This window comes from Ursus americanus, chromosome 14, assembly GCF_024610735.1.
Source record: "Ursus americanus isolate L20-20 chromosome 14, mUrsAme1.1.p, whole genome shotgun sequence".
Taxonomy (NCBI): Eukaryota; Metazoa; Chordata; class Mammalia; order Carnivora; family Ursidae; genus Ursus; species Ursus americanus.
The window spans coordinates 45,435,830-45,456,427 of NC_142140.1; the positions used below are offsets into that span (position 1 = coordinate 45,435,830).

General features: G+C 55.1%; 1 protein-coding gene across 1 annotated transcript; it reads right to left on the bottom strand.

Annotated features, from left to right (window-relative positions):
* Window positions 1-228: 228 nt before the first annotated feature.
* Window positions 229-18,957, bottom strand: RAB8A (RAB8A, member RAS oncogene family). The gene is made up of 8 exons (XM_045778635.2): window positions 18,800-18,957; window positions 14,335-14,395; window positions 12,385-12,445; window positions 8,769-8,846; window positions 7,134-7,223; window positions 6,445-6,510; window positions 5,063-5,113; window positions 229-1,684 (listed from the first exon to the last, which is right to left on the bottom strand). The coding sequence occupies exons 1-8, from the start codon at window positions 18,921-18,923 to the stop codon at window positions 1,592-1,594; spliced, it is 624 nt and encodes a 207-aa protein (XP_045634591.1). The 5' UTR covers window positions 18,924-18,957; the 3' UTR covers window positions 229-1,591.
* Between the last annotated feature and the right edge of the window lie 1,641 nt (window positions 18,958-20,598).

Sequence of the window (20,598 nt, forward strand, 5' to 3'; positions counted from 1 at the left end):
AGAGCCAAGGCACGCCAAAGTGGAACGGGTCCAGAGGCCCCACTGGCCGGGCCTGTGCTATTAAGTAACAGGCCTCCTGAGGACCCTCGACCCAACACTTGGCCATACCCGTGTACCTACAGGGAACATGGGGACATAAAAATCCATGAACTTTAATCTAGTCCAATCTCTAATTTTACAGATGAAATTAAAACCAAGAAATAAGGTAAGCTATAAAAAAAAAATCTGTTAACTTTAAAATGAGCTTTAATTTGTTTTCCTTAAGTGCATTTATCGATGTAAACAGAGCATGTTAAGAGATTTCAGGGGAGAGCAGACTATTGCTGGTATGTTGGTTTTAATTCACAAAAGAAAAAACTACAACGCCAATGGCTTGGACTGACAGCAGCTTGGGGGGGGGGGCGAAGAGGGGGGAGAAAAAGAGAAAGAAAGGCTCCCGGGTGACGCCCCTCCGACCAGGTCACCTAGCCCCAGTTGCACAGTCTCTACAGAAGGGCAGAGCTGTCCCAACAGAACCAGGTGACAGCAGTTAAAAACCAACTCAGACTGCTCTGCGGTCAGTCCGTCGCCTGGGCCTTGGCCCGCGCCAAGCACTGCCTCACGCTTCCGGCCCGTCCAGCCAGAGGTGTGCACGAACTCCCAGTCGCCTGGGTCTGCCACTGGAAATCAAAGACGAAATCACTTCATGGACACTACAGATCTGGAAAAATAAAAATCTCAGCTAGAAAGGACGTCCGATTTGGAGACAGCGGGAGGGAAGAGGCGTGGGGGGGCTGTTTGGGGGGCCAAGAGGCAGATGCCCCAAGCGCAGGTGGACCATGTGTGGTTGTGTGTTCAGGGTCACCTCTGGCCCACGTGGCGTCCCCTCGGTGCTACCAAGAGGCCCGCTGACCATGCCCGAGGCCTCGCTGGACTGCAGACCAGCTCCTGGCTGTGAACAGGAAGGGCCGCCCCATGCTTCTTTCCTCAGGATTTCCGTAATTTGTGCTTCCCTTTGGTTTGGTTTGACAGTTGAGAAGAAGAGAGAGGGAAGAAAAAGAATGGTTTTTGTCACTTGTCCAAAACTGACAGAAGAGGAGAAAGTAGGCGTCAGATGTGCTGGGTGGATGCTTCGTGGGCCCGGCATGCGTCGCCCCGCTCAGGGTGTGGAGCCCGGAACTCCTGGAACCCTCACTGGCCTCTGGGGGCCTGGCTTCTGTGATGGGGATGTGAACGGGCTTTCCGGTGGGGCTTTAGTTGTGTTGCAGTAAGATGAGGATTAAAGGCCTGGAGACGGAGGCCCACCACACTGGCTGATGTCGACGGCCACACCTCAACTCCATCTTTCTCTCTGGTTACACGACGAGAGGGCCCGTTCAGCAGACATTGAGGGAAAAATAGCAAATTCTTAACTTATTCCATCTCCAAAGTTGAAAAAGATCAGACAGTTACTAAAATAAACAATTTCTCAATTGTGTCTGGTGGCCATGGGCTCAGTGGCCGCGGCACGGCAGGGAGTGTTGGAGGGGGAGGGCCCCGGCTGAGTGAGGGGCTCACTCAGGACAGGCACAGTCAGCTCAGCTGAGCGAGGCTCAGAGTAAGGCAGTGTTCCTCACAGAAGAACACATCGGAAAAAGCTGCTCCTCTTCTGCTGGTCTGGTGTGATTTTGACTCCCTGGTTGCTCCCTTGGGGACTGTTGCCTTCCTGAAATGGCAAAAGGTTTTCTGGGGTCATGGCTGAGCATCAGCTCTATGTCTCTTAACCAATCAGCCAACCAACCAATGAACCAACCAACCACCTGTCCGCCAGTCCATCCACCCCTCTGTCCCCTCCCATTTGTCAAACCTCTGTCACCTTCCAACCAGCCAACCATCCAGCTGTCCTTTCCAACTGACTTTTCTCAGACCCACACAACTGCTACCTAGCTCCTCTTTCCAACCATCCATTCCTTCAATCTCGTACTCGCCTGCCCACCCCCCCTCTTCCATTCACCCCTTCAACATCTTCACTCACTTCATCCATCTCAACCTCCTTCTCCTATTTCCTTCTCTCCATCCATCTACCCAACTGTGCTGAGTCCCTTAAAGTGAGGCAGCCTAGGGGCAGCAGAAAGACTGTCCTCTGGGATTGGGGGGCCGGAGAGGGGGGTTGGGTTTCAAGGTCACAATGCCACTCACACCTGGCTGGTCTCCATGTCCCTGTGCCAAGGCTCTGACTCACCACCTCTCCCCTTGTCTACCTTCTGCCCCACAGCTGGTATTGTAGGCCCTAAACTCTAATCTGGTCCACTCAATCCATACTGAAACCCACCCATACTCCCCCATTTTCAGGGGGAATGCCCTAAATCGATCACCCAGCATTTGAAGCCTTTGCCTGTGATCTGGCCCCTGCCTACCCTGGGAACTCAGATCCTATTTTCTCCCATTCCACCCTCTTTGCATGGTTTGGTCCCCTTATCTTTGACTAATTCCATCTCCTCTTTCTGCTCTTAAGTCACACCTGAATTTATTCAAGTAACCATTGAATGCCTATGCTGTGCTAGGCTCTTGTGTGGGCACTGGGCATGCGGTGGTGGGCAAGTGGTCCTGCCTTGGGGAGCTCACACCGTACAGGGCAGACAAACCACGTGGGTCAACAAATAAGCAGTGATTTCCTGTAGCGGCAAGTAATGAGAGACAGAACAGAGGGTGGAGAAGAGTTTTGATGGTGATGTGTGAACAGAGGTGTCGTGAAGTGAGGCCTGGGACAGGCCAGGGGTTGTGGTCAGTGGAAAAAGTGCACCCCCAGATGTCCACGCCCTCATCCCTGGAACCTGTGCAGAAGGCAACCTGACCTGCAGGAGGGACTTAGCACATGTGATTGAGCTGAGATTGGGGGGGGGTGGCCTGGATCATCCAGGTGGGCCCCATCGAACCCTGTGACGCCTCAAAAGCAGAGCAACTTCCCAACTGTGGTGGAGAGTAGGGACGAAGAAGCAGGGTCATAGAGATGCTGAGTGGCTGGCTCAGAAGATGGAGGGAGGGCTCACAAGGCAAGGAATGGCCTCCAGAAGGTGGACAAGGCAAGGAAACAGGTTCTCCCCTGGGGCCTCTGGGGACGAGGGCGCCCCTGCTGACACCTCGGTCTTAGCCTGGTGAGACCCGTTTCCGATTTGCGACCTGCAGAACTTTGACATGCGTGTGTTGCAGAAGCTGCTAAGATTGTTACGGGAATTTGTTGCGGTAGCCCCAGGACGCTGATGCAAGAGGGGAGCACTGCAGGTGGAGGGGACAGTCCGAAGGAACTTGGGGGTCCAAGGAAAAGGAAAGGGCCAGTGTGGCTGCAGCGGACGACAGGGAAGCGACAGGGTGACAAGGTGGAGAGGGCGGCAGCTGCCGGGGCAGCATGGAGTGTGCTCTTGGCGCAGCGAGGAGCGCTGGGCTGAGCAGAGCGGGAGAGCGCCAGAGGTCTGGGAGTAGGGTGGGCACTGGTGGAGCCTGGCTTTCTATGACGCTCTCGAGAGAGAAGACGGGTGAGCAGAGCTGGCCCCATCAGTGCTGCAAGACAGATACGAACTTGCAACTAGGAGATACGTACTTCTGGAGAGCTAATGCGCAGCATAGAGATTATAGCCAACAGCACTGTGTTGACTCTCTTACACCGTGTTATAAACTTCAGAGTTGCTAAGAGACTCGATCTTAATTGTTCTCAACACAAAGAAGGAATGATAATTATGGGAGGTGATAAAGGTGTTAGCTCACGCTACTGCAATGATCATATTTCAAAATATCAACGTACGAAAACCAACGTATCGTACACCTCAAACTTGCTCGATGTTACGTGTCAATTACATTTCAATTAAAAAGAAAAGGCAGAGAGGAAGTGGTCCCGGGCTGCAACTCTGAATATAAACAAAGGTGTCAGGAAATGAGTAGGAATTTAACTGTCTGTGATTTGCAATTCAGTTCAGAAAAAGAGGAAATGCAAGGACTACGGCTGCAATCAGGGCCTCATGCTCTATGTCGTGGACGGAGGTGATCCACAGGCTGAGGAAAGCAGAGTGTCGCCAGGACGCTTAGCGTACCTGCCAGGGGTCAAGTGTCAGAGGATCACCAAGAATCACGATTTTACTGTCATATTGAAGAGGAAAGAAAGGATAGGAAAATGACACGCTGTTGTTGGTCAGTGTGTTTGTGTATGTGGACTGCTTTCTGTTATGGCTAAAAGGCTGCTACTAAATCGATCATATCCCTTATGATTCCGTTCACAGCACCTCAGAATTACGGAGGCACGTTTTAAATCAGATGTGAACTACCTGAGTGGTGTTTTTCGTCACACGTGCCCTCTTGCGTGACCAGATGGAACCCAAGCGACACATGGATGGCTTTATGCTCTTGTATCAGACAGCGAGCGGTGGGAAAGGGCTGGGAGAGAGGGGCCGCTGGGCTGGAGGCTCTGGGGCAAGACTCCCAGCAGCATTTAGGTGCTAAACACGCCCAAAGTATAGTCGAGTGCGTAGATAAGACCAAAGGCAGCACTAGAAATGCTGAGTGCCTCGGACTATGTAACAAAAAAGCCAGAAAACAAACAAAAAGGTGGACTGGGGGGGAGGGATCCAAGCAGGGCCCAGGGCCCTGGGACCCACTGAAGGTCACAGAGCTGTTCCGACCTACAGAATTAGGGATGGACTCATCAAGACGGGAGCCAATGACTGTCAGACACAGCCCTGCAGGTGGCCTCATATGGGGTGCGCTGTGGCTCTGGGCCTGCCTGGGGCTCTTTTGCTAGAGGCGCTCTGTCCTCACGCATGCGGTCTCCCAGGCAGATGGAAAGGGCCCTGTGTCCCCTGCTAGCCCATGTGCACAGCAGGCAGAACCTGGCACGGAGCAGCTCCGAGCCGCGGAGGAAGGATGGAGCAGAGCAGTGCATTCGGGCGCGGACGCCCAAACCTGTCCTGCTGATGCTCGCCACTCTCCCGGAGATGCCCTACTGGGGCTGGCTGCGCCCCGACGAGCAGGATCTGCCCTGGGCTGCATCACAGCAACGAGGATGGCTGGCTCCAACAGGGACCCGTGCAAGGATTCAAAGAGGACATACACTCACCAATTTTTTGTCCATTTTTGCTTTGATGTCTCTGGCGAGAGTGAAAAATGCCTGTGGAATAAGCATGTCGTTAGTGCCCTGGAGCAGGGAGCAGACAGGGGCTTGTTGGTTCCGGGCCACCGCTGTTTAGATGTGGTGGGACCGTGGGGTGGGCAGGGGGGGCAGTGTTAGGTCAGCTCGCTGGGTGTGGGTGTCCCCTGTCCAGCCCCATCTCCTGCCACTGCTGGGCTACTCCTGCCAACCTGGACCGCCACCTTCCCTGAGCCCCTGGGATGTGGTCACACCCTTGACTGCGTAGAGAGGAAACTCAGGTTCAAAGGGGTCAGTGAGTTGTCTGAAGGCACCCAGTACCTAACTGACAAGAGCTGGAAGAATCCAGGAGGAGGACCTAGCTTTCCATCCCCAACTCCTGTGTCCTGTCCACTTTTGTCCCTGCTTCTGATGGTCAGGGGCAGGGCAGAAAGAAAGACAAGCTGTTCTTAGTCAAACAAGCTTCATCTGGGGTCCCTGCCAGCAGGGAGGCCTGGAAGGGCCAGTACCAGGTGAAAGGTTTGTCTCCCCACGCTTGATGAAGACTCGACCTGGCCTCTCTTGGGGGCCACACGATGTGTAAAGTTCTGTTGTGGAAGGTGACTTGGGGTGCTAGGGAAGTCCAAAGCAGGGGGCCTATGGGTCTGGGAGACAAGAGGCTTCCCTAGGGAAGGCTCACTTGGGCAGGGCCCTGAGGGAAAAGGGGATATGAGGAGGGTGCTGCACAGGCCTGGGATGGAGAGTGGTGAGCGAGGCCCAAGCTGTGGGTGGTGCACACGGGCGGGGGCTGGTATGGGAGTGCCTCTGCGCCAGGTGTATTGGGTTGAGCTCAGGAGTGACAGGGAAGATCCACTTTAGAAAGATCACTGGGGCGGTGGCATGGACGTCGGCAGGTTAGCTGTGAGGCTGGCATCCCCGTGGAGAAGACAGGGTAGCCTGGGCCAAGGCTCAGCCAGGGCCCCCTACTCCATCTGGGCTGTGACTGGGGACTATCTGTGAGGGTGGCACGGCCAAGAGCATAATCTTGGAGCCAGGCCTGGGCACCAGGCAGCTGGGTCGGTCCGAGGCTCAGTTTCTCTGTCTGCAAAACTGTGCCTGCTCCCCAGGGCTGCCCAAGAGCCACTGAGGTAATACCCTAGGGGGCCAGCCGGGGCCTGCACCTGCTGATGTCACAACATGGCAGCAGTTCCCCCAAAGGACCTGGCACATGGCACTGCCCAGAAAGTGCCTCCCGCCCAGCTGGCTGATAACGTAGCCCAGAGCCTGAGGTCAGTCCCTCTGGTAGAGCCTCCCCAGAGGGTGCAGCCTGTCTCTCAGCCCAGAGGGGTCTGTGCTGTGGGCCCAGGACTCACGTTCTCCACATTGATGTTGGCCTTTGCACTGGTCTCCATGAACTTGATTCCGTAGTCCAGGGCCAGCTGTGAGGAAGGCAGACACACACGTGCACCTCAGCCACCAGGTGCCCCTGAACCCCACAAACCACCCTGAGTGGGGAGCAAGGAAGTTGGGGTGGGGGGCTCTCAGCACGTGGATGTGACCTCCTGGGCTGCTCCCTCAAGACCCCATGGAGAGCAGGTGGTAAAAGGGTGAATGTCTCTGGTAGGAAGATGGAGGGGGCCTGGCTCAAACCACGGCTCTGCCCTCTGCTCCCTGCGGTCTCCACAGGCTCCCATCTGACGCTGTATGGGAGAACGCAGAGCACACCCCAGAAGCCCTTGCGCTTGCAGCCTTTAGACTGAAGCCCAACTGGGTGAGTGCTTTCCATTCTCTCTTCCCAAACTAAGCACCATACCAGGACAACCAACATGTCCCGGTTTGCCTGGCAAAGTCCTGAGTCTCAGACCCCCTCAGTTTTGTACCAGCCAGGATGGCAGGTCACTGTATGCTCACAAAGACTGTGAAGGAATCTCCCCCAAAGCTCACTCCATCAGCGAGCAATCGGGGACCCCTTGGGGCAGAACAGGCCTCCATGCAGAGAACCCTAAAACCCCGAGGTCCCTCTGCCACAAGGCGCCAGGCCCACGCCGGTTGCTGTGCCCACCTTTTTTCCCCGTTCCTTGGAAACTTGTCTCTTGTCGTTCACATCACACTTGTTCCCAAGTATCATCTTTTCGACATCTGCAGAAGCATGCTGGGGGGAGAGGTAGACAGGGGAGGTGAGAGGTCAGATGGGACTACAGGCCAATACATGGTGTGTCCCAAAATCAGTGTGGTGGGCCAAGACTGCTAGCACACCCTTGTACAGGTGACAAGCTGAAGCTCGGAGGCTGAGTGGCCTGTCCCATGTCACACAGCCAATACAAGAGCAGAGTCCAGGTTCTAACACTCTGACCAAGCACACACATTCTGGCTCCTGGGGACAGCTCCTCCTTGGGCTGTGTCACCCAAGCTCCGAGGCCATCCTTGGGCTCCTGGCAGGGTCTGGTCTATAGGAGGCAAGCAAGGCTGGGCTATTTACCCCCTGCTCGCCTCCCTCCTTTTCTGGCTCCTCTGCCGGAGGTCCCAGTTGCTGTCCTGGGACCTTCTGCCCCACTCTAGCTCACTCTGTTTGGGCTCTGGAAGTGGGTGATGCCTGTTTGGGGTGCCCCCCCGAACCGGGGCCAGCCCTGGGTACTTCCCCATCCCCTGGCACTCCCACGAATGCCCCCCCATGCCTGAACAGGGTTCCTTCTCCAACCTTTTCCCAGGCCCCAGTGGAGGGGTCTGTGCTTCCTGAAGGACCAGGGTATGGAAAAGGACCTTTTTTGTGTAGCTCAGATCTGGTCTTGGTGAGACACGCTGCACTGCTCCCTGCCTAACGTCCTGTTAACTGCAAGACCCCCTATGGCCCACTGGCCAGAAACAGTGAGTTTCCACAAAGACCAACATGAGCGGTTCCTTGTCCTCAGCCAGGGCCCAGCCTCCCGCCAGCCAACATGGGGCTGTCAGGAAGGCGGCCTGGTGCCCCTGCTCATAGACGCCAGCGGCAGCATGACCTTCGGCCGTGGCTTTATGGATGGCTAAAGTCCTCTGGCTGCACCTCAGACCCGAAGACCCACCTGATGAGTCATCAGGAGCCTCAAGTGCCATCATCCAAGGCTTTGTGGGTGACAGCAAGCTCTATGGGGAGCCAGAAGGTGAGGACACCAGCTTTGGGACAGGGAGGTGGGGCTAGCTGCCTTCTTTTCGCTCCTCGGTTCTGAGCTTTCCTTCTCAGCCAGCTGCAGTTGAAGAGCCACTGGCCTGAACACGGGTAGCTTAAGCCAGCTCCCACCCTGCTCCGCTGAAACTCAGTACAATCTGAAATGCCTTACCACCATGTCCACCAAACACAAGGGTCATGTCTATTCTAGAACCTTCCTTTTCTGGAAAGCACCCAATGCTCATGGTAATCGAGAGCTTGGATACCTCTTCTCTTGTGACTGAGAACACTGCCCAAACCCAACAGTCCCTCTGAGGAATGGGCTCTCAGGGCCACCCTATGAAGAGGCCAGGCCCATGTGTGGTCTCCAGGGTCAGCCGCCTGGCTTCCAGTCCCCATTCCTGGTATGTCCTTAGCTACAGGGCTCTTGGCAAGTGACTTCCAGGGGTCTCTGCGCCTCAGTGATCTCATCTGTGAACCAGGCAGCTCTGGCGTGGGGACTGAGGAGAGGACATGTATGCAGTTCCTGTGCATGTAAGCAGTTGCAAGCCTTACCTCCTCAATGTTCCGAATCCAGTTCCGGATGTTGTCAAAGGATTTCTCGTTGGTGATGTCATAGACCAGCATGATGCCCTGAGTGGAGGGAGACAAGACATGCACGCTGGACAAGCCGTGAGCTGAAGGGGTGGCCCCCAGCAAGGTGGGGTGGCCAGGACCAACCCGAACAGGACACCCTTCCCACTAACTCCCTCCACTCCACCCCTGGGGCTCTTCCTTCTGCTGGACTGCAGCACCAGCTCCTCTCTGGTCTCCCAGGCTCTAGTCCTTTCTACCCGGCCACCAAGGTGACCCTTCACCCTGCAGACCAGATCCCATCACACCCATGCTTACAAACGAGCTCTGCAGGCTCCCCAGTGCCAGCAGGGTAAGTATGGCCCACACCCTGGCAGCCCTCAAGGTCCTGCCGACCTCCCAGCCTCATGTCCCACAGCTCCCTGCCCTGCATGCTGTGTTTCACGGCCCCAGTGACCACTAGGCTCCCCCTCACGTCCACCCTCTGCATGCTCAGCCTCCTCCACACCCTCCCTCACCCCACTCTGCCCGAGTCTCCTCTGGGTGCTCCAGCATGACCTCTCCTCTGGCACCTACTATGTGCCAGGTACTGCAGTAGGGTCTCCCTGAACCCACACAGGTCCTGATCAGATGGGTGCCACTCTGCAGATGAGGACCTTGAGGTGGGGGTATGCCCAGGCCCGTCTCCCATCCCATGAGAGAGTAAAGAGCACAACTGGAGCCTAAACCCTGGATGGCCTGATCCTGACACCCTTGTGCATTCCAGTGACTCCACCTAAGTGGGGGCCAGCTTGGAGCATGGGACTGGGCAGCACTGAGGCCCCTAAGGTTCCATAACCAATGCATGAGCACCCAGGGGTCCTGAAAGACCTGCAGAGTGAACCCACCTCCACCTGGGCTCATGATCTTGCTGTCACTGAGCAGGGCAAATATCCTTGTTTGATACAAGGGAAACTGAGGCACACAGAAGTGACCTTTAAGATGGAAGCCCAGGTAAGGCTAACTCTGAAGAAGCTGATCACACCAGCTCCCATTAGGAACGTCCCTGGGCCCTCATCAGCAATGCTGAGGGCCACCTTTGAGGCCAATGGCCCCTGCTGTCCTGCCCTGGCCTGGCTTACTCTAGTCCCTCAGCCTACCCTCCAAGGGCCCAGCCCTGCACCCATGACCTCTGGCGCTGGCTAAGAAATCTCTGAGGCTGCCTGAGTCTGCAGAGTGAGAACATGGGCTGTGGGGGGTGGGGGGATCATGGGGAGGATGTGTGACAAAACCTCAAAGACGGGGTGAGACAGCCACCACAATCCCGAATCCTGGCCATGAACCTGAGGGGATGCACAGCGGCCTCGTAGCCTTCCACAGCTACGGCCATGGCCAGGACCCCTCAAAAATGCCATGTGGGGGCCCTTTCTCAGGGCTCTCTTGGGGAGACTGAACAGAGGCCACTTGAGGGATAACTTGAGGGAGATTTTAGCAGCCACGCTGTCTACCACACCCCAGCCAAGGCCAGCCTGAGCAGAAGCAGCTGCCCTCTGGCCATCAGGGGCAAGAAATGCCACAGGGTCCTGAGGCCTTTCCACTTGTTTATCCAGGGACTGGCCCCTCTGGTGGCCCAAAACTCTGGCCACCACCAAGCTGATACTACAGGCTCAAGATTCCAAGGTCCCAGATATGTACCAAGAGGTACAAGCAGTGGGTAGATCTCTATCAGGAAAGAGAAGTCCCTAGAAAACATGGGATCACCCTATTCCAGGTTTTCCCAGAAACTCTCCTTGGAGCTGCAAATTCCCAGCCCCCGTTGTGCACAGCTCCCCGTATCGGGTTGTAAGCTCATGATGGGACAACAGACATCAAGTGTTGCCCAAATTTGGAACCCAAGAGTCTAGTACTATGCAGGGAGAGGATGATGGCTTACATGGTGGCAATGTTCTCTGAGCTGTCCCATGAGGTTACCACTGGCCACACATGGCTCTGGGGGTAGCTAAAATGCAGCTGGTATTACCGAGGGGCTGGATTTCTTAATCAATTTAAACTCAAAGAGCCACCTGTGGTTGCTGGCTTCTATATAGGTTAGCACAGATCTAGGACTGGAAACCACAAACACCTTGGGGCTGGACAAGGCCACACAAATGGCTCAGCCTAGTGTCACCAGGGGCTGACTGAGGATGTGGGCACTGGAGACAGCCAATCAGTACTGGCCCAGCCATCCACCCTCTGCCTGAACTTAAGCAGGGCACGAAACTGTGCTGAGCCTCAGGTCCCCCATCTGTAAAATGGGGATAACCATGGCACCCATGCTCAGGGGTTAATGGCCAAGACCTGGGCCCTGTAGCTGGCCCAGGAAGGGGCTCAGTGAATGGGGCAGTGGGGGGCTCTTTCTTTTTTTTTTTTTAATTGTAAAATTTTTTTATTGTTATGTTAGTCACCATACAGTACATCCCAAGTTGGGGCTCTTTCAAACCAGACAGGGACGGGGCCCACCTGAGGCCACACAGTAGAAGCTCCCCCAGGACCCCAGATCCCCAAGGCCCCTGCCCCACTACAGCACAGCAAGGTGAGAGGAAAATGAGTAAATAAATTTTAATGAGGAGCACTAAGGTTGCAACCCACATGACTGAATTTCTATTATGTTTCAGAAGCTGTGTGGGATACTCTAAATACTTAATGGCTCCATTCATTTCTGCTGTCTGCCAGTATTTCCTGAACACCCACCACATACCCAGCATGGTCCTGGGCACAGAAAATGAAGCAGTGACCAAGACGTGGCCCTGCCCTCACAGAGCTTACGGTCTAATGGAGGCAACAGGCATCTATACAGTTATAGGATGGGGTGTACACTGGGAAGGGCAGGGTACAGTGGGAGCTGGAAAGGGGGAGCTGGCCATCTATCCTGGAACACAGTCTGTTCTCTGTTCCACTTTCCAAGTCAGGAGACGGAGCTCAGAGGGTGACCCAAGGCGCTGAGCCAGATTGCAGGTGTCTGCCTCCCTCTCCCTCTGGCCCAAGCGCTTGGCTCTGTACCCGCCTCACAGGTAGACGACCTGCTCAAAGCCCTCGAGGGCAGGAACTCAGCCCATTCCAGGTCCTCCTCTACATCGAGCTCAGGCCTGGCCTACAGAAGGGCTCGGTAAAAGTACTCGAGCGATGAGGAACGAGTCTTCCTATCACATCACCCTGCCTCTGGCCCAGGTGAAAAATATAACGGCCAACAGCCCAGAGCAAGTCAGCTCCTGGATGATCTTCAAGTTTTCAGTAGCAGATTCCATAGAGACTACGTGGGCCACGTGAATACTCCTAAGTGTTGGGGCATGCCATCTCCAATTTCATTGACCTCACCTGGAAGAACCGGCTTCCTGGGTCTTCCCTCATTCCCAAAGAATTAGGTTTCCTTAAATCCTGCATTGTCTCTAAAGCAGAAGGGGATGTATGTGGGGGCAGGGGCAGGGTACACAGTCTTCTGAAACTAACCTGGGACTGAGGACCCCTGAGAAGCCCAAGCATGGACTCCCCAGAAACACCCAGGCTTTGGTATTCAAGATGGCGATGTTCATTTTGACTTTAAAAAAAACAAACAAAAAAAGAAACAAAAACCAATCCATACCATTGCACCCCTGTAGTAGGCTGTTGTGATCGTCCGAAACCGTTCCTGACCAGCTGTGTCCCTAAAGCAGAAGAAGGGATACTAGTGACAGCAACCATGAATAATCATTACAGTGGGAACAGTGGACATTTACCCAGGATGGACACCCACTTTCTCACAGGTTATTTCCTGATTCATCGTCCTGCCGTGCGGCACCACCCCCATCCTCCCCATTCTTACTGAGAAGGCAACGGTGACTCCAGAGGTGTTAAGGACCCAACCCACTGGGAATAAAGTCATGTCCCATCTCCCCCCGTGATTCCTCTGTTTCCTGGGGATTCTGCCCAGAGCTTCTGGGTCACCAAAGAGCCAAGGTCAGATACTATCTGTGAAAGTCCAGGGCCACATAGGGCTGGAAAGAGCTGGTTACATGGCGAGTGGGCCGAGCTGGGCAATCTCGGTGGGGCCCCGGAAGCACTTCTGGACTTGCTGCTTTGGTGGAGGCCAGGGAGAAAGCCCTTTCTCATTGCTGCAGGGGTGACACCAGGGTGAGACACGCCGTGCCCAGCCTAGCTCCTGGCATGGAGAGCATTCAGTGTTTGGGATAAAGGGGACTTCACTGATTGGTGGCAGGGCCAAGGCAAGACCCAAGTCTTTTGTCTCTGGACCCAGGGTTCCTTTCACAACCCTGTACCCCCTTCCTCCCCAGCCGAGGGCTCTGCCTGTCTGGACCCCACAGAAGCGCCTCACTTGGGGCTCTGCTGACTTTCTGACGCCAACAGCAGGTGACGTTAGTGGTTATGAACAGTCATTTTATTCCCAACCATGGCCCTTGTCTAGAAAAGTGTTATGAAAGTCACTAACCCCGTGTAGACTGCTAAGAGCAGAAGAAGGAAGAGAGGGGAAGAGGAAAGCAAAACTTCTGCCTGCTACCACAGTGTCACTTTGGACTTCGGGCACCGAGGCTGCTGGGAGCCACGTGTGGTAGGTGCAGGTACTTCTAGAGGCAGTCAGAAACTGCCTGATTACCAACAGACAAGGTGTTAGGCCTCATCCAGATTTGGACTCCGGAGTTCGAGTCAAGAGGTGAATGCCACGGAAACCGAGGGGATGCACTTGGCAAGCAGGGCAATGCTTGCGCTCTGACGCTGGGGTGAGGGAGACAGGCTGCAGGGAAGGTGGCTCTGTGGCCCATCTCAGAGCACCCCATCTCATCACAGGTGCTTGCTGGGACCAGGACACTGTACCAACCTCTCAAACAGGACTTCTCTTGAACTTTGCTCAGGACGCATACTTCCCTTTCAGTGACGTGGCTATAAGGAGGGACTCCCCTCCATCTGACCATCTGCGCTCAGCCTTCCCGGTGTCATGGGCTACAGACCACAGTCAGCGTCAGTGACAGGGACTCACAACATCTCTAATTTTATGTATCACAAGAAATCAGCCCCAGATAAGTAGAACAGAAATGGGTCTCACCATTGGGCCCAGGCTTCAGTTTATTTTTGGTTCTGGGGTTTCGGGTCTGCATGTTAGAGAAGTAAGGCCTGGGCTTCCCCAGGACAGAAAAGAGGAAATGATGTCTGGCCTCTTTCAGCGAGCTGATAGGCTCAAAGAGGAAATACTGGGCTGGGGAATTTCGCTGCCCCGCAGCCTTCACCACTGCCCAGGCACAGAGGGCGCTCTCCAAGTTCAATGGAAGTAGGCCACCGGGAAGCCCAGACCCAGCTGTGCCCACATCGGAATGCTGAGCTAACCAGGACTGGCAGCTATGTCCCCAGAAGGTGCTGACACAGACTCCAGGCCCCAGTAACCAGCAGAGCACAGTCTCTGCGGTTTCTGAAGAAAGCCTGACGTGTACACCTAGGCACAAAGAGATGGAGGCCACGGTCACAGGGAAGGGGAAAGAGGCACCACGGCTTCTGGCTCTAAGAGCTCAAGGGTGAAGCGGCTGATGGTGGCAACGACTCTTACCATATCTGTAGCTTAATTCTCTTGCCATCGAGCTCTATGGTCCGAATTTTAAAGTCAATTCCTGAAAGAAAAGAAAAAAAAAAGGCACATCACTGTCAGCCCATTTCCCAAGCACTGCCCACCTGTGCAGGTAACAGCATCCATGGCTTATAGAGCACCTGTCTGCACCAGGCACAGGGGATCTCGGAATCTCCCACAACAAATCTGGGGGCACCTGGAGAGCTTTCTCTTCTCGTGCAAGGGGAGGCTGAGGTTCAGAGGGCAGACACAGCTGCCCAGAGTGAAGCCGCAAGTGGCACAGCTGGAGGGTAAACCAGGTACTTCAGGTGCCAAAGCCCTGTTCTACCCCCTCTCCCCACTGGGCCACCTCTCGGAGTGGGCCTCCATAGAACACTTTGCAGGCCAGAGCCCCATGCTTCTCGCCACCCAGCACACAGGGCATGGAGCCCCATGACACCCCACAATGTCACTCCCACAGCCTCCAGGCCTCCAGCTCCCCCACCTGCTGTCCCTTCTCTGTGGGTGGTCCCCACCCCGGCCGCCTGTCAGCCCAACAAACTTTCTCCTTTAGGACATGCTGGAAGGTTACCTTCCAAGAAGCTTTCCTGGCCTTGCCCCCTTGTCCCCTTTCCCCAAGACCAGGGTGACCTCTCAGCCTCTTCAACTGTTCTCCAGGTTCCTACTCCCCCCTCAGTCCCCTCCCAGGCTTTCCAAACCACATTCAACCATGTCACAAAGCTAACCTCTGTTCCAGACCTTCCAGTGTGTCCACCAACGGATGGATGAACAACATGGGGTCCATCCATACTACTACTCAGCCACGAAAAAGAACAAAGCCCTGACACATGCTGCAACATGGATGAACCTTGAGAACATCACACCGAGTGAAAGTCGCCGGGCATGAAAGGTAACAGAGCATAGGACCCCATTCTTATGAACTCTCTGGGACGAGGCAAATCCAGACGAACAGAAAGGAGATCGGTGGTCGCCATGGGTTACAGGGGGAAAGGGAAATTCAGGGGCTTGACTAAGGGGAATGGGGTTTCTTTTTCTCATAACAAAAATGTTCTAGAATTGGCTGCGGTGATGGTTGTACAACTCTGTGAATATACTAAAAGCCGCTGGCTTGTATGCTTTAAATGGGTAAACGCTATGGTTCACGAATTATACCTCAATAAAACTGTTAAAAAACAAACAAAAAAACCACTTTCCACTGGCTTCCTACCACCCCGTTGGCCCCAGAATAAAGTGAGAAGAGTTGCGTGTGTGCTCCCAGGTCCTGCCTAGCCTAGCCACCTCTCCGTACCCGCGGCTCATGTGACTGTTTCCTAAATATCCCAAGTACGATCCAGTCTCAGGGCTCTCATGCCTGCTCTTCCCGGTTCTTGCAATGTTGTTTCCTTCCACAGCTACCTGGCTCCCTCCACCTGGGAGCCTTCCTGACCATCTTCACTCTCTCTCCTCCCACTTCTTTTTCTTCTTCATGCGCTTATCCCTGACATTGTCTATTTGTTTATATGCTCCATGGACCTTGGGATAGAACTTGCCCACCTGAATGGCCTGCATGGAGGGCAAACAGCCCAAATCTCTACCCATAAAGCCTTGACCCCTCAGAACTGATGATAGGGATGCTAATTGCATCCCTGCCAACCTCAGGAACTGTCCAGGGGCCACAGGGAATATTAGCCTGCACTTGAAATTTGCCCACTAGAACATAAACTCCAACAGGGCACGGATTCTCACTCATGGCTGTTTCCAGTAACTCAGCATGGCAGAGGCCAACTACGTATTTGTTAGAAGCTGATCGCCCAGTCCTGCACACACACCTTGACCACAGTCCTTGCTACATTTCTGTTTCCTTCTGATTCATCCGAGTCATCTCTGCAGCCCCTGCAGCCCTGCTGGCACACGGCAGGTGTCCAGGAAAGATGGCAGGACAACAGAACTAAGAGCAACGGGGTCTACGTGGTGCTGCGTGGTTTACAAAGCACTTTGATGCTACGCCATCTGTCTCCCTGAAGGAATGAGTGAATGGGGCCCTGAGGAGACGGTGGAAGCAGAGCCAGGCTGCGAAGAACCAATTCCAGGAGCCACGGGGCCAAGTTCACACCACAAATGATCGATGGAGCTTATGAGAATAGGCTTTGGTAGGAAACAAACAGCCACTTAATCCCTGATCTATAAAGAAAACCCAGAGGTACACTTAGTGCCAACAGAGAATCACCTTTATGCATTCAGTTGTATTTCAGGACTAAGAGGCCCAGTGCTGTTCCTGCCTAAAATACCACCCACCTCCTGTCACAGATGCACAGGGATATAGAAAATCAAGAAGCACCATTTCATCAGCAAAGTCCCACAGCATCACTCTGTCCTCTCCTCTTCTTGGGTTTCATTAATATACCAAATTTAATTAGAAGTGTAAATTTTACAAGGCTAAGAATTATGAGGCCATTACTTCAAGGTCAGGATGAATTTAATTTTCTTAGAAGACAGAGGCCTGCAGGAAAACTACAAATGTAATGAGAATACCAAGGTGGGAGGGAGGGATTCTGGGTTCAAGGGCCACCTCTACCTCCCCAGGTGACCTTGCCCAAGTCATGTCTTTGTCTGGAAGTGGAGGCCAGTCTCCTTAGAGCCCTAAAGTGCTAGCCTGGGTCAAGAATTAGGAACCAAACAAAAAAGCCCAATCCCTGAATTGATCTCACTAGTGCTTGTGCTGAACAGGAAGCTTCTGATGCTGGGAAACTGAGGTCTGGGTTGCCAGCCAGCCACAGTCTGCCAGGAGTTAACATCACTTCCTGATTGGTGGAGACACAAAGGTTATCCCGAAGTTTGACCTTGGGGTGGTAGAGGGGGAGGAATAAGAAACATCTGTGTCCAAGGATGGGCTGCTGTCACTACAGGAGCCATTATGCTTCCTCCAGGCCGCCTCTGGCCATGATGACAACCCCTTCCTCACTGTACCTTTCTGATCCTCAATCATCTAGGGCACTGGTCAAGGCAGAAAGCATTACTCCTAAACTGAAGAAACAGGGCTCACAGAGACTAAGTGCTTGTTCAAGGGCAAACAGCAGCTGGAAAGCAGGCATGGCCATTTCCAGTCCAATTCTCTCTACTCTGCATCCGGCACATAAAAGTGCAGCTCCTGGAGGAGGGCACAGCTGGAAAGAGCAGCTCCTCATGGGGTTCAGGGAGATAGGTGACAGGGTTCAAGTCACACCGTGGTAAAGCAAAACCTGGTCCCCAGGTCGTCCCCATTCAGAATTAACTCCTGGGCATGGTGACCAGTCTGGAGCAAGGCTGCATAGCTCACACGCCACTCCACTTGATGAGTGTTACTTTCAGGTCAAATGTTTTCACATGGGCAATGGCTGTTTTTGTGGCATGGGGAGAAGTCAGCTCCACTTTTGTGGATTATCAGAACTGAGAAGCAACAAGCCAATTCTGTTCAACCACAATGTGGGCTGGCTCTGCGGGAAAGGCCGTTCTGCAAAGTGACAACCGGTGTCCTGGGCCTCAAGATAGGGAAGTCAGGGCTGTCTGTGGCAGCGGCTGATTCTGGTTTCTCACTGAAGTTTTTATCTGGCATCTCCTTGGTGATGACAAGTCCTTGGACAGGCAGCTGTCACTCGCCATTGCTGTCACCCTCAAGTGATGGAAGGGTGGGCAGAGAAAGCCTCTAGACTCCTTCTCACCATTCCTTCTAGAGGAAACTCGCCCGTGGGGGAAACAAGGTCAGGGAGAGGGGCTTAATCCCTGAACATTCCAGAGGAAAAGAGCAGGAGAGAGCTGATTTAGAATTCTGGCTCTCAGATGGACCAGCTGTGCTTGCTGGGGGTGTGCTCACACCTCTCTGGGATGGTTGAGCCTTGAGTTTTGGGGTTAGACCCACATGGATTCAAAGTCCATCTTTGCCACCTGCAGACTGTGACCTTGGGTGAGTCTCGTCCCTCCCCGAGCCTCAAATTCCTCATTTGTGAGACGGGCTCATAAGGGCACCTAACACTGCAAACTGAAGAGTGTGATAATGCACATAAAGCGCCTAGCACACAGTAAATGCTTAAGAAGGTCAGATGTCATAGGCCTCTTCCTATGGCCTACTCCCCAAGCCTGTTTCACTTCTGCAAGGCGGGGACTCCAAAAGAACAGCTCCGAGGGCTGCTGTGTGGACAGAACGAGATGACCGGCGCCAGGACCCCAACCCAAGACACACACTTCCTGACGAGCAGGCTAAGGGTTGGAGCCTCAGTCTCCCTATCTGCAAAATGGGCACTTAGTTCTCTCCCCCCCAAAGCCCAGGAACCTCCGAAAGGCGGCGACGGCGGTTGCTCTTCTCCCCTCCGGTCCCCTCGACCCTCTCAGATCCCTGGATCCGTCCGGCCCAGCCGCTCCCTCAGCCCCAGCCCTTCAGGGGCGCGCCCGGCCCGGGCCTCCGGCGTCCCCGGCCGCTCCCCGGCCCCGCTACCTATGGTGGAGATGAAAGTTGAGTTGAAGGCGTCCTCGGAGAAGCGGAACAGGACACAGGTCTTCCCCACCCCCGAGTCCCCGATCAGCAGCAGCTTGAACAGGTAATCGTAGGTCTTCGCCATATTACACTCTCTCCCCGACGGGAAGTGCGGCCAGCGCCTCGCCACTGGCTGCTAGTCCCGTCCATCAGCGCCGAGCCCGCCCCCTATTGGCTCGCGGCCCGCCGCGCGTCACCGCGGCCGTCGCCCGCTCCCGCGCCCCGCCCGTCGCCGGGAGACGTGGGGAAGGGGCGAGCAAGGCGCGGTGCCGGAAGCGGCCCGGGCGCGCCGCTAATTGGTCGGCGCTGGGGACAGAGAGGGCTCCAATTGGCCAACAGTGAAGAGTCGAGGGGCTTCAAATGAAGACCAGCGGGGGCGTGGTATGCCGGGTCCCCGCCTTCTTCCAGCGACTCTGAGGCGGCCCCGCCCCCCGGTGGGAGGGGGAGAGGACGGGGAGCGTCGCCAACGGCTCCGCGCTCCCGCAGCTCGGGGGCGGAGCTCAGGGCGCGGGCGTACGCGGGCCAGGGAGACCGTTAGGCGCCAGCAGAGGGCGCACGCGCGGCGGGGTCTTCGGCTCCCGCCCTCACGGCCTGCGCATCCTCCGTAGGCGCCGGGAAGAACGCGGGAAGGGACAGCGGTGGTGGCTGTGTTGTCTGGAGGCCACTGCGTCAGGCCAGAGGGAACCGAGGAGGAAAGGACAGTGGTGACGCCCGTCATAGTCGAAGCGAGGACCCCTCGAGACGTCCTCCGGAATCTCAGCGCTGGCCAGGGGACTACTTAGTGTTACCCAGTCCTCCGCCACCTGAGCGGGTTCACCACCACCAGCTGCGCCGAGGCCCGCGGGGACTCCTCGCGACGCGCCCTCGGACCTGATTAGAGATTGTCCAGACCACTGTCTGCCTTCAGCTATCCCCCAGAGCCTTGGCCGCCCCAACCCAGTCAGCCGCCGAGGGAGCTAGGGTCGTGAGGATCCTAGGTGATCGTTCCGAGCGTTGTTCTTTGCCTGCAGGTGTTGTCCGCTATTAAAAAAATACACAGAAAGTAGTTAATCCCCACCCTAAACTGGGGTCTGTATTGGGTTTCCTGCCTTTTTATGGTGGGAAAACCGAGGCCAGAGCTTCAGTGATTTTCCCAGGCTCCAGGATGGGAGGTTGGGTCCCAGCTCGGACGCGCAGGCTTCGGAGGCCGGAGATCACCAGGGTTTCCTGCGGGTCAGAAGTGGGCCATGCAGTCGCTTGGGCGTCGGAGAGGCGTCTACACTCGCGGCCGTGGCCGCCCCTCCTCAGCCCACCGCGAATCTGACGCCGGGGGGAGAGGGTTTCAAGTGGAGCCGCCGCGGATGTCGTCCGTGCCACTGGCTACCTTCCTGGGACGCTCCCCATTCTACTTGCTTTTTTCTTCCGTCGCCCACACCTCCCCTTCTCTGGGTGCTGCTTCTCAGATTGCGTTGCAGTCTTGGGGTCCTTTAAGAGTTCCCCGTGGTCCCAGGTCTGCTCGCACTCTGGGGGAGCTCGTTCGCTCCTGCGGCTAGTATCTCTGAACGGGTGATTCTTTCAGGAAATCCACAGCCCGGCCATCCTTGTCTCCAGCCGCTTTCTGGATCTGGCAGAGGTACTTCAACATGTCCGCAACTGAACATGGCAACTTCTACTCAAACTAGCCTGGCCCGAATTCCCTCCTGAGTGAAACCGAAGTCATCCTCGATACCGCCCTTTCATCCCCGCACATCTTAGCTCTAGATAGTTGTTGACCCTTGCTC